The sequence below is a fragment of the Aphidius gifuensis genome, linkage group LG6 (genome assembly GCF_014905175.1).
Source record: "Aphidius gifuensis isolate YNYX2018 linkage group LG6, ASM1490517v1, whole genome shotgun sequence".
In the NCBI taxonomy this organism is placed as follows: Eukaryota; Metazoa; Arthropoda; class Insecta; order Hymenoptera; family Braconidae; genus Aphidius; species Aphidius gifuensis.
Genome location: NC_057793.1, coordinates 15457758 through 15472805, shown reverse-complemented (window position 1 = coordinate 15472805; position 15048 = coordinate 15457758). Strand labels below are relative to the sequence as shown.

At 29.2% G+C, this 15048-nt stretch overlaps 1 protein-coding gene across 3 annotated transcripts in view; it reads right to left on the bottom strand.

Annotated features, from left to right (window-relative positions):
- LOC122859575 (Bardet-Biedl syndrome 7 protein homolog) overlaps window positions 1-11206 on the bottom strand; it is a 129490-nt gene extending 118284 nt beyond the window's left edge. For 2 of the 3 annotated variants that reach the window (XM_044163243.1, XM_044163244.1), the window contains exon 1: window positions 10964-11167. In XM_044163243.1, the coding sequence (XP_044019178.1) occupies window positions 10964-11105 (142 nt within the window). In that variant the 5' untranslated portion in view covers window positions 11106-11167. Of the gene's footprint in view, window positions 1-10963 lie in introns of all 3 variants that reach the window. The other variant, XM_044163242.1, reaches the window with a different exon arrangement.
- Between the last annotated feature and the right edge of the window lie 3842 nt (window positions 11207-15048).

Genomic DNA, 15048 nt, shown 5'->3' with positions numbered 1-15048 from the left:
AATAATTGTAAGGTTAAGAATGTTAAGAATTTAATTATTTAATTTTATACATATTGTGTGTATCGGACCAAAAATGATTTACCCAAACGTGCCATCCCACCGGAGTTTAGGAAATTTTCAATTTCCAATTGGTAAAAGACTAAAGGTCATCCGTTAATGCATTTTTTATTATTTAATATGAAAATCTTGAAAATTATGAAATCCGGAAACAACAGAATTCTGAAATTATAGAAATTCTGATTATTACCCTTGATTTGAAATCTCAGTTATCAAAGTATTTGAATTTAATTCTCATATTATATCTAATGAAATTTACACATGGATAAATCATTAGATGTCACAAATATGAAAATTTTCATAGCTATATACTGCCAGAACAAACTGATATCTTGAAGTTAACTAAGTTGGTGTATATTGAACTAGAAATTACTTTCTTTTATATTTTACTTTATGCTTGATGACAGCGACAAAGACAAAAAGTAATGATGAAAAAACGCAAGTGAATTTAACACTATCGGCTTTGCCTACGTAAAAAGTGTGTGCCCAGTCAAAGGCTCTTATCTCACAGTATTATTGACCCAGTTGCTATTTTGGCGAAGAATTTAAAGATTAACCAACAAATTCCTATTTATTTTTACGAAAGACCACTCATAGTTTCTATAATAATTAAGATAGACTGTTCATATTAGGCTCAAATGAAAGATTTTAGCAAAAGCCACAGCCTCTGATAAAAATAAAATTGTTGAGATGAATAATAAGACTATAAATTACAAAACAAAATTTTAAAAAAATATTCAAAGGGAAATATTAAGAAAACTAAGCAAAAATCATGGATGCGAAAATTTGACAGAATAAAGTACGAAACGAAATTGATATTTTTAAAGGTCGTTTTTATTTTTATTTGTTGAATTCATTTAATTATTCAACAAAAACCAATATCTGTTTTTTTTTAGAAATTACAGAACTTTTTTAAAAATCATCTTACATGTTTTTTTTAGTTTTAATAGATTATACATGCCAAAATCTACAATCAAGGCTAAACTCGGAATTTTTTCAACAATTAGTTTAGTTATAATCAGCAATTGTTTACAAAAAAAAACCGAGTAAGTGCTTTATACAATGAAATAAACCACAAAAGAGTTATTTCTTGACCATTTTTATCTAGGTAACTTGTAGAAAATGTTTCAATGAATTTTTTGACGGTAGTACGAGCTCTTTTCATTGATTAGTTAATCAATTAATAAAGATCTAAACAATTGCGATAGTGGTTATTTGATAATTTTTTTGATAGTTGTCGAAATTCAGCGGCAGATAGCGGTACGGAATTTTAGTGATTTTCCTATAATTCCTTATTTTTCCCCATACAAATTACAAAGGCAAATCAGTGTAAAAACTGAATGACAGATGGCGGCACCTTTATTGACAATAAAAGCATTATCTTTTTTATTATAAACAATTGTAAGGTTAAGAATTTAATTATTCAATTTTATACATTTTTATACATATTACATATCTAATAATGGTGAATAATATTGGACCAAAAATGATGTAACCAAACGCGCTATCCCACCGGAGTTTTGGAAATTTTCAATTTCCAATTGATAAAAGACCAAAGGTCGTCCGTTAATGCATTTTTTTCAATTTAATTTGATTTCCTTTTATTTTAGTTACAAAGTGATTTTGAACGTGAATTTCCTGGAAAAAGTGAGCTTTTTTTCGAAAGATGGGAAATCATAAGAAGTTATCTCGAAGATCTTTTGAAAAAAATATCTCATAAAATAAAAGATAAAAAAGATTTCGTGAATTTGGAACATCTTTCAGGACTAGCACACCATAAGATAATTTGATTCCATTTTATACTTTTATCTGTTTCAAGTAGTAATATTTAACAGTCAAAATTTCTATATACTATGAAATCTTCGCACGGTTTTAACTGTGCAAAAATAAATCACCAGTAAGGTTATTTTTGAATTTTTGCAGATGATAAGGATGCCATTATTTTGTCACTCCTTCCATATATAATTGCTGCAGATCGTATACGTAAAAGAAAAATAAATAAGGAATCTGACAATTCTGAAGAAACAGGTGAAGAAATTGCTGGATCAAGTAATGGTAAATATCTGACTTCTCTTCTGGAAAGAAGAAGTTCTTTGTTCATCCACGCACAAGTAAGTGAAAATTATATTTTCATATAAATAAACTCATTGGCAGTTAGTAGTACTTTATTGTTCATTAAAATATACGAAAATTGCGAGTCATGTGAATCCAGATTGTATCTCCCGTATGTCGTGTAAAAAAATTACAAAATACTCATTACAAGTCTTTTGATTTGTTTTGCTTTGTACACTAATTACTTTGATTTGTTCCCCTAAAATTAAACAGCGAGGAGAAAGTTGAAAAATTTTCTTTTTTTCCTATCATAAAACTACAACTTTTAATTTTACTAATACAAAGTATTTTGTGTATCTTTCTCCTAAAACCAATAAAAAACCGGAATGGAATCGCGCCGTTGGAAAGCTCTTAACATATTGAAACTGTTAACATATTTTTATAAAAATTATTCTATGCGGAGCTCATTCCATACGTGTTATGTTTTTGCCACGCTTTTTAAAAGATATTTTTTGGGGGGATATTATCATATCCGAGACAACATGTTTTTTTGTTGATTTTTCATAGGAAATTTTCTCAGGATTACGGGAAAAATACGGAAAAAATTCCTACGAGTGCGCAAAGTGGTTACAAATCGAGTTAAAATATCAAAAAACGGCTATTTATCGGTTATATATCGTATAGTTATTAAAATAACGATTAATTCCAAAATTTAATAATCGCAATCAATAAAGCTCGTCGAAGAGAAAAAAATGTCTTAAGAAAATTTTCGATATCTTGAATATTTTCGAATTATGATAATTTAAAAATTTCGATGTATTGATTTTTACGTAGGCGAAGCCTATAATAGTATTGAATTCATACACGTTTTTTTTAAAATGATCATATCTTGTAAAGTAATAAAGTTAGAAGAATCGTATTAAGACCAAATTATTTGTCTATGAAAATACTAAAACCGGGGACTCACTAAAAGTAATTTCAATTGTTAGTTAATTTGTTATTAACAAAAAACGATCACCGTATAATTTTCAAAGTCAAATAATAAGAAAACTAAGAACAAATCATGGATGCGATTTTTTGCCAGGATATTAAGAATGACGGAGTTTATAATAATCGAGTTGAAAATTGTTTTTAATGTCGTTGGAAGATTGTTAATAAACAAAAACACAAAATTGCTGTTTTTTTATATTTTGCAGAACTCTTTAAAATTTTAACTTACAAGCTTTGTTTATAGCTCAAATTAATTGCCTTTTCGATACCGAGAGCCACCCTCTCTTGATAAAATTTGCTCTGATCATTTGTTAATTAGATATCAGCAATTGTTTATAACAATCACTATCATCCTCTATGTTACAGTTGAAAAATAGTAACGAAGGAGTGATTTTAGCGATTTTTATCAAGACAGGGTGGCTCTCAGGAATTTCATATCAAATTTTTTGAGCTCAATAAAACTTTTTTATGTTAATTTGTTCAAAAGTTATCCAAAATATAAACAATTACCGATTTTTATTTTAAACATTTTTTTTTCAAAAAAGAGTTTAAAGCGCATGCGTAAAACTTTCTTTGCTGTGTTTATAATTTGCTTGATCGATAAAATAGTTATTTAAATTATCATGTTATTGAAAATAAAAAAAAAACTACCATGGACAAATTTTTATAAATAAAAGTAATAAACAAAATGGTTCTAAAAAAGATTTGTTTAGTTGAAAAAAAAGTAAATTGAACAATTTATTTTTTTTTATATTTGTATTGATTTCTTTTTTGAACGAATCTAATAAAATTATTAATTACAAGTGGTATAACCTCAAATTTTTTTCATCTGTATTTTGATTTATGTACATAATTTGACTGGTGAAAAACAGCGCGAAAAAAACAAAAAATATTTAATCATATAATTTAAAATTATCAATAAAAAAAGAAACTAAAATGAATTTGGAATAATCAAGAGGAACCACACGGGCTTTCGCCGGAGTTTTGAAAATTCTCAATTTTCAATAGAACGAATCCGTTACTAAAAATTTTCTTTTTTTTTTTTTAATAATAAGTGCAATCGATAAGACTCGTCAAGAAAAAAAAAAAAGTCTCCATAAAAATTTCAATATTTTAAATAGTTTTCGAGTTATATCATTTTTTACTTGACTATATTTCTAACTTAGCTATATTTTTACTTAGCTAGATTTTTAGACAAACACACAATATCTACATAATTTTACCAGCTATATTTTTTACTCAGCTAGATTTTTTACTTAGCTACATCTTTTCCTTCACAATCCCTTCTGAAACCGGATACATTTTTAGAAATATGTATGGATAATTCGATAACCATTCGAGACATGGAAATTTCTATTCGGGTTTTTTTTCAACTTGGCGAGTTTCATCGATTGTCGTTATTAAAATTAAAAAATAAAAAATCAACATATCGAAATTTTTAAATTATCATAATTCGAAAAATATTCGAGATATCGAAAATTTTCTTAAGACATTTTTTTCTCTTTGACGAGCTGTATTGATTGCGATTATTATCGTACACGCAAAGGTAGTGGACTTTCTTTCGCAATTTGATCGAATTTTTATATTTTTTGTTCAAATTTGTAAATCGGTTATAATGCGGCTGAAACTAGCCGACGAAAATTAGTACTAATAGGCTATAGTGCCTAGAAACATCAACTCACGTGAAAATTATTATTAAATGCGCCCGTATGGAAATTTCAGTCCGATTCGGATCCAGGTCGGATCCGGTTTACCTAATTACATATCCGAATCGGATCCGGCTAGCCTGAAAATGTAACGCCGGCTAGGCTCCAGATCAGATCCGGCAAACCGGAACCAGTTACAAGAAGAACACCGTAGCTAAATCGGATACCAAATTATGTATCCAAAAATACATTTAAACCGGATCCGATTCTATGCATAAACTGGATCCGAATTTCGTTTTAAAAAAATGTTGAATTAAAAAAAAAAATATATGCTTTTTTTAATTATTTTTTTCAACAATCATTATTAAATATAATTCTATCTTAGACAATTCAACCTGAACTAAACTAAAATTCCGGATAATGCGGGGATCGATCTCTGGGCTATTCTGTTCAAAGTCGGCAACTCTATCCTATTGACCACGGCGGCGTACATGGAATCGATAAAATCAAAAGTCCTTTACAAGCGTAGAAAGTTATTTAAAAATTACAATAGAAAAACTTGATATGATTAATACTATATATATGCAACAATGTATTTAATATTATCAAAAAATAAAATGACATTCTGAAATTAATTTTTTTTTTTTTTCGAAAACTTCTAAGTTGGATCCGTTTCAAATCAGGTAAACCGGATCCGGTTAGTCTTAGCCAAACCTGACTGAACCCGGAGATAACTTTGAAAAAAAAAATAAAGTCCAATTAAAGTCTGGCAATCTGGATCCGATTCGGATCAAGAAAGAATAAGGAAAGCCGGATCCGGTTAGCCTTAGCCATAACGGATTCGAAAAGGGTCAGGAAACCCGGATCTGGATTACCTTAGCCATACTCGATCCGATTCGGATCAGGATCCGGCCAAGCCGGATTCAATTTCCACTCGGGTGATTATTTGCATTGTTAGTAATAAGTGAAAATAAAAAACGACGTCTTCCTATTTAATGAAAATTTTTGTTTTATTAAGGTACCTTCAGTTTTTCATTAATTTGCGCTTTCTGTTATAAAAAATGGAAATTATCAGTGGCACGTTTTGAAATTATCTTCAATAAATAGCTTAGATAATTATTGGACATACTGTTCACAAGTTTGGAATTATGAAAGACTTTTTTGGTTCAGTGTACTAGGGGTCTTCGATTCTTAAAAAAAGAGTCGATCTTCAAGAATCGATTTTTTTTTTTGTATGAATCGGGTAGCCGATATATTGTCAAGAAAAGTACTCGATTCATAAAGAATCGATTAAAAAATCGTCTTATTATAATTATTTTTTTATTATTTTCTTTTTTATACAATATTTTTTATATAAAAACAATATTTTAATAGAAAAAAAAAACCAATCAAATTGAATGAAAAATATAATGTTAAAAAAAGAAAATATTATAAATATTAATATTAATTAGTTAAATATTATTATTTATTAAACATGAAATTTCATTAAATAATATTAATATTTATATTGAAATTTATATTTATATTTATTATCCAATATTTTATAATTGACAAATCAGAAAAATTAAAAAAGTCATTAAACATCTTGTTAAACATTAAACATTACGATATACAAATACAAACTAAATTTTGAGGTTATAACTTCGTTGTTTCGTTTTAATTTTTTTTTTTTTTTTTCAATTTTAATATTAAAAAAGAGTCAAAATAAATGAAAAAAGATGGCCTAGGTTTATAAAACCTAGAATAATGCGCTTTAAAACGGCGAATAACAAGACCGATTCTTTTCGCGATATCCGGTGAAAAAGAATCGTGGATCGATTATTCGGCTCTGAAAAGAATCAGATACTCGTACTCAATATGAATCGATCCACTACTCGAGTACTTAAAAAATCGCCGAGAATCGAAGATCCCTACAGTGTACTCACCATTCTCAATGAGTTTTTTCCAATTAATTTTATTTAAAAAAAAATTATAACAAGAATTTTTTCGTAATATTGAACTTGTTAAATGCTGTTGTATGTAAGCCATAAAATGATCATAATTTCAAAACGTGTCAAAAATTTTCTATTTTTTGTAACGGAAAACGCCAACTAAAAAAAACCAAGGGGTACCTTAATAAAATAAAATATGTAAAATAAATGCTAAGACGCCATTTTTTTTTTACTTATTGCTAGCAATGCAAATAATTTTTTCTTGATTCAGTCTTGATCCAGACTGGATCAGGCTATCCATATTAAGGATAAAATAGAGATAACCTGATGCTATCCTGACCAAGCAATTTGTCGAATCTATGAGTACAGCCAAAAATTTCGAGGTAGCCACTAGTAGTTTCGGAGAAATTAATTTTTTTTGTATAAATATATTGTGTACCTTGATTTCACCCCCTAAAACACGAGCTAGGGAGTTGAAATTTTTCTTGGGGGTTAGAATTACATCGATAATAATTACGGCAAAAAAATTTTGAGATAGCCACTAGTAGTTTCGGAGAAATTAATTTTTTTTGTATAAATATATTGTGTACCTTAATTTTACCCCCTAGAACATGACATAGGGGGTTGAAATGCTTGGCTCAGCTGTTTTTTAGACCTTCATTAATTTTCTCTGCTGTATTTATTGCTTCTTTTCTTTTTATATGACTTTTTATTTATTGAGTTCACGGGGCCCTTCAACCACTCAATGCATCCCTGGTCTTTAAATGTTTTGATGCTAGCTTTAGCGTCTTCTTTAATATACCTGAACTTCTTAGCTTACATGATATTTTCGTAATGATTGAATTATCATGTTGTGATATAAACTAAACATACCTTAATTTCCTCGCAAAAATACTGCTGTGGAATTGATTTTCTAGACCTACCTTAAGATTACCCCAGCTAACAATTTATTGCATAACAACCCTAATATACCTTAATTTCTCTACCAAAATACTGATTTCTTAATCTTTTTAAATCACGATACAAGACAACCTTAACATACCTTAATTTTCATGCAAAGAAATGCTTTGAAACTGAGTTTATATAAAGATTACCCCGAGATTTTGACTCCAGGCCACTGAGAAAAAGTAATTGTTCACCAGTGATGACGGAGATATTTCCGTTGGGCCACTGAGAAAAAGTAATTGTTCATGATTGACAACAAAACACAAAAATATAAGGATTACCCCGAGATATTTCCTTTGGGCTACTGAGAAAAAGTCATTGTTTACGATTAACGACAAAACATATACACAGAAAAGGATATGTTAACAGTTAACATATCCTGTTTAATGTTAACATATGCCATGTTAAAATGGGTGGTGGCTGATAAGTTTACATCAAAGATATACAGACTGTCCCATTTTAATTGGATAATGGATTTTTCTTGAAAATTATAGCTCAAATTGAAAAATGATTCAAGTAAAAGTTGTAGGGTTTGGAGGGGGACCCATAAAAAAAAACCAAAAAAATTCAAACCTTTAAAAAGTGGAGTTTTAGGTATGAACATAGTTTTTTTTAATGGAAACTGTATTTTTTTTTGCACCAAAATGTTTCTTACATCAAAACTAACACTTTTTATTCGAAAAGTTTTTCGATAAAATCACTTTTTCGGCCCTGTCTGTTGATGGATTTTCCTCAAAAATATGGCTCAAATTTAAAATGATATTTAAAGTTGTAGCGTTCAGGAAGACAAACACGAAAAAAAATTTCAAAAGTTCAAAATGGCGGAGTTTAAAGTATAAACATTGATAAACATCTTTTTTTTTGAGGTTAGGTGTAATTTTTTTTTACTAAAAAATTGTTCGCATCAAGATGAACACTTTTTCTAAATAAAATTTTTTGGCTAAGTCCATTTTTTTTATCCATGCTTCTCACTCCGCCATTTTGAATTTTTTACCAAATTTTTTTTTTTTTTCGTGTTTGTCTTCTTAAACGCTACAACTTTTCCAAATATCATTTTCAAATCAAAGCCATTTTTTTTTTAGGAAAATCCATCAACAGATAAAATCGGGCCGAAAAAAAAGTGATTTTATCGAAAAATTTTTCAAATAAAAATTGTTAGTTTTGGAGTAAGAAACATTTTGGTGCAAAAAAAAAATACAGTATCCATTTAAAAAAACTATGTTAATACCTGAAACTCCGCCATTTTGAATTTTTTGAATTTTTTTTTTTTTTTTTTATGGGTCCCCCTCCAAACCCTACAACTTCTACTTGAATCATTTTTCAATTTGAGCTATATTTTTCAAGAAAAATCCATTATCTAATTAAAATGGGACAGTCTGTATATTAGACCTGTCCAAAAAAAAAGAATTTTTTTTTTTGTACCTTCCTAAGGTCTAAATTTGTTCTTTATGATGACACAAAAAAAAAATAAAAAAATTTTTTTTTTAGGATTTTTTTTGAGCCTGCTCATCGGGTTTTTGTATTTCCCATTTGATTAACACGCGCGCGTATGGCTGTATATCTTTGACTTTGCATAACTCAGTCAGTTTTAATCCTAGAAAGTTGATATTAGTCTCATTTTGTAGCTTATGAAAATACCTTCAAATTGTCACTGTACATTTTTTTTGTACTGTTTTTTTTTTTTCGTCTCAAAAAAAGCTTGAAAATCATGATTTGCAATTTAACTACTAAACATATTTTATTTAACATAAAAATTTTTTTCTTTATCAAGCTCAACAATTTTATACTTTCGAATAATAATACTTATCCTACTAATAATAATAATAAAATACGTTTACAAGTTAAATTGCATATACCTATAAAGTCATGGTTTTTGAGGTTTTCTTGAAACAAAACTATTAACAGTACAAAAAAAATGTACAGTGACAATTTGAAGGTATTTTCATGAGCTAAACAATGAGACTAACATCAACTCTCTAGGATTAAAACTGACTGAGTTATGTAAAGTCAAAGATATACAGCCATACGCGCGCGTGTTAATCAAACGGGAAATACAAAAACCCGATGAGCAGGCTCAAAAAAAATTCTAAAAAAAAATTTTTTTATTTTTTTTTTTGTGTCATCATAAAGAACAAATTTAGACCTCAGGAGGGTACAAAAAAAAAAAATTCTTTTTTTTTGGACAGGTCTAATATATATATTAACATTAAACATACGTATCTTAATAGTTAATATGCGTATGTTAACTATTAAGATATCTGTAATTGACACAATTTGAAGGTTAGGCTGATAGTTGAAGACATTTACGTATGTAAATATGAAAATTGAATGTAAAATTAAGAATGAATTTACAAAAAAACTAAATTTAAATAAATTTATGACAACACGAGTACATATTATATTATATTACAATTAGAATAGTATCACAATATAATGTCAGAAAAAAAAGATTACAAGAAGTAGACTGGCGCATCAAAATATTTAGCCGCGTAAAGATACGTATGTTAACTATAAACATACGTATGTTAACAGTTAAGATATCTATGTTTATTGTTAATATATATATCTTAACATTAAACTTTTGTATGTTTAATGTAAACATATTGGTATGTTAACTGTTAACTTATCCTTCTCTGAGTGTAAAAATACTAAGGATTACCCCAAGATACTGCCGTGGGTCCACTGAGAAAAAATAAGTGCTTATATTATGCGATTGAGCCGAACGATTTCAAGTGGTAACCCCGAGATTTTCTTAAAGATACACTCAAAAAATCTGAGTGATGGTAACCCGTTCCGTCACTTCGGGGTTACCCTCAGATTTTATAAAAATTTTTAACTTTTTTTTTTGGGGAAAATTCTTTCCGTGTATAGGGCAGCGTTATAATCGTTTTTTTGAAAGGTTTCAGCTCAATAACCTCTGTAGTAACCAGTAGAAACAGGAAAAATAAATAAAAATATAACTTTTCTTATTCGTTGACAATTCGATAATTGACAGCCGATCGATATATATATATGTACCAGTTATATGTGTACATGATGAATAAACAACTTTATCAACAACGCCAAGCAGAATTATTGTATTTTCTTAATGTTAACTATATTGAAAAAGACTATTGTAAAGTTAGCAGAACTATTCGGAAAATGTTAAATATGCTGCCAAATTTCCTACCTTTATGTCCATTGACCAAAGTGTATGCCATAGAACTTGATTAAAAAACTATGCTATTCGGTACAGGCCTTAACAATTGTAAAAATAAATGAATGAATAAGCATAAAAAAATTTTTTCTTTATTGTACTCTAATAGATGATACTTTAAAGCTGCTATAAAGTTATTTACGCACCGTACACTTGTAGAACTCCATCGTGATCTCCAACAGCAAATTTTTGTGAAATTTTGGGATCGAAAGATGGCAAAACTTTTGTTGTTCCTCGAGATGTTATTCCAACACTCAGGTAATCAACCCTAGATAGTACAAGAGACATTTCTCCACAATACAAGCTTGCTATTGTTCTTTCCCAAATACCACGTATACTGTGAATTTTTTTTATTCTGATAGTATTGTATTCTAAAGATTTACTACGTTTGTTGTGGTTCTGGATTTCGAAAAGCCGATCAATCAAACCATAGCAACCAGTACATGAGTGTACGAAAGGGTAGGGATGTGTGATAGTTGGATATGCGTCATTACCGACAACAAAATTTATTGTAAACAAAACCAGAAGACAATATGAAGTTTCTAAAATTATTATTCATAATAGACGGTAAGCTGTCGGAAAAAAACCACCACAGAACGGCCTTGTACAAACACCCGTTAAATGATAGTTTTTTATACCCAAAGCACGTTACACCTATTGTCAAGCCGTTTCTTTGTCGTCCGTCCACAGGTAAGACAGGTAAAATATCGATAATTAAAACAACTCATAATTGATTGGTGTTTGTTTAATACTTTTATTTTTCTTATATTGAGTTAATTTTAAACTCTAAAGCAAAGTAATTGTCATACGGCCGAGATATTAATTTTTGAAAATTGAAAAAAACACGAATTATTATTATTTTTAACGTGCCTCATATTTCGTGTTTTTTAAGGCAACAGCCCGAGTGAGGAAGATTTTCAAGTCCCAACATGGGAGAGAGTTGGCTGAAAATAGTTGGAGCCAGGCAGCCGACATTTTCAGGAGTCTTATTTCGAGCTTGTAATGCCAGATTTAGAAGGAACGAGAAGACCACTCTCGTGTTACAAGTCTGGCTCAGAGCCCTTTTTTTGCCAATAAATAATGCTGGTCGTTCTGAATGATGGAATTTCCCAGTTGAACATTGTCACCTCAAGTTTTATTTACTTAATAAATCGTTAACTCATTTGCATACCCTAAGGATTTTGGAATAATCAATAAGATTTATTTGATTAAATAAACACACTTTTCTACTTTAAATCGTTAAAGTTTAATATTGCATTTACAGTCATTACGATTATTTTATCTTGTTTTTTAAGAGATACATTATTCAAACCACGAGTTCTTACCCAGCCGATTTGCCATAACCAGCACACATGAAAAACCTGTGACAATCAGAGGCTTTATTTTAGACGTTTTTCTGTGGTTTCCAGTCTCAAAGATAAGCCGTGTGGCTTTTTTTGGTCGTTTTAATAGTTTCACGTGGCCTTGAAAATACTTCTCTATCCCCCACGGAAATATTTTATAAAAATTTTGCAAAAATTATATAAAAGTCATTTTATAAAATCACTTTGTAAAATATGGGCAAAAAAATTAAGAAAATTATGTAAAATATTTATAAAATTTTTATAAAAATTTCAATTTTTTTTTTATAAATATTATATAGATAATATATAAAAAATTTGTAAGACCAACGATATGGCACTGCGGTAACGGTTCGGGCTTTCAGACAGGAGTCTCGAGTTCGATCCCAACCACCGACGCCATGTATCGAGTGGTAGGCGCAAGCCGGCTGTACTGCCCAGGTTTTTCATGGTTTCCCTGGGCTATAATAGGAATCGGGTACAGTTTGAACGCATTACAAAGTCGACATCCATGCCTGTCGCAAAAATGAGTTGTAGGAATTGACGGTTGGAAAATGTTTAAAGAAGGAGAGGCACCGTGCAAGAAACTTTCTAATAAAAAGTATAGCACGTTAAACAATTCATTATTATATAAAAAATTTGTAAATATTTTATAAATTTTTTGTAAAAATTTCTAAGTTCATTTCGAATATTTTGACTTCCCCCCCTCTTTTTTTGTCAAATTTTTATAAAAGAATTTTTCGAAATTTCAGAAAATAATTAAAAAAAAAAACTTTTCAACTAAGAATCGAACCCAGACCATCTTGGTGATAAGCGAGTGCTTTACCACGATGCCACATATCTTTTGGAAATCTGCAATAAAAATGTACATAAGAATACTCTTTTTTCAATTTCAATTACTTGTCAGTTTAAACCGTACTTTTCCATCGATTCTTATATATTTATATGTTGGAAAATAAATTCTGATTACTCTTATAAAGATTTGTATGGAAATCGATGGAAAAGTACGGACAAAACTGAAAAGTAATTGAAATTGAAAAAGTATTATTCTTATGTACATTTTTATTGCAGATTTTCAAAAGATATGTGGCATCGTGGTGAAGCACTCGTTTATCACCAAGATTGACTGGGTTCGATTCTTAGTTGAAAAGTTTTTTTTTTTAAATTATTTTCTGAAATTTTGAAAAATTCTTTTATAAAAATTTGACAAAAAAAGAGGGGGGGGGGAAGGGGAGGGGAAGTCAAAATATTCGAAATAAACTTAGAAATTTTTACAAAAAATTTATAAAATATTTACAAATTTTTTATATATTATCTATATAATATTTATAAAAAAAAAATTGAAATTTTTATAAAAATTTTATAAATATTTTACATAATTTTCTTAATTTTTTTGCACATATTTTACAAAGTGATTTTATAAAATGACTTTTATATAATTTTTGCAAAATTTTTATAAAATATTTCCGTGGGGGATACCCCTTTAAAAATTTATTGAGATAACGGTACTAATTTTATCGGTGCGAAAAATCAATTAAAGAATTATATAATTTACTAAATTCTGATGAGCATCAACATCTGGTGTATAACTTTAGAGCGTCACACATACCAAGAATATCATGGAATTTTATTCCACCATTATCACCCCATCAAGGGGGACTGTAAGAATCCACAGTCAAATTATTTAAACATCATCTCAAACGGGTAGTAGGTGAATCACTTTTCACATATGAAGTATTCACCACCTTCACCACTGAGGTTGAAAGTATTTTAAATTTAAGACCTCTCACACAGATGTCCTCTGATCCGAACGACCTTAATGTCCTTACACCCGCACATATTCTAATCAGTGAACCTATTCGAAACTTGCCGGAACAAGATTGCACTGATACACCGAATAATAAACTGACATTTTGGGAACATATTACCAAGATGAAATAACATTTCTGGGCTCGATGGCTTATTGAATATTTATACGAGTTACAGAAACGTCATAAATGGGCTAAGGACATCGCTAGCATTAAGGTTGGCGAAATAGTCCTCCTGGTGGAGAAAAATGCTCCGTGTACTAGTTGGCCACTCGGACGGGTGATCGAGGTATATCCAGGAGCTGACCAAGGGGTCAGAACCGCAGTCGTGAAGACGGCCAATGGGACCTACACCAGATCAGTCACATTGCTGTGCCCGCTGCCATTCAATGACGTCACACCAGTTCCAAACCAATAATTACCAATATTTTTGTCTTTCTTATTATGTAATCTGTAACAGGAGGAATTGGAACCAGTAGATATTAAATTAAAAAAAAAATATATATATATATAAATATAATGATAATAATAATAATTATTAGGATATGTTTCTGTATAATATGCTAAATTCAGTTGATCATATTACTATGTAATTATTTTAATCTAGAGTCATGACATTCTAAACTAACATCACAGGTCAATAATTCAGTCAATGAGATTCTCGAATTTTCTGAATTTTAATTAATAATTAGAATGATTATATTTTCAATTTTTCTAAATTACCAGTTTTCTAAAATTTAATTTAATTGTATTTTCTATTTTTTTTTTGCAATGTCAATTGTCATAATTAATCTAATCACGTTCAATTTATTATTATATGTTTTTAATTAATATATTAGTAATATAGGATAGTGTACTGGCCAGGTTTTACCATGGTTTCCCGGAGCTTTTTACAGAACCGGGTACACTTAAAAAGAATGCCATGGGTGCACAAGCACATCGCACTTATACTGATAATTATTGTTGGATATATTGCCCGTTAAGGGATTTATATCTGGTCATGAAATATAGGATATGCAATTTAAATAATTAACACAATAATAATTTTTATATTTTTTATCGTTTAATTTTAATTTTCATTAT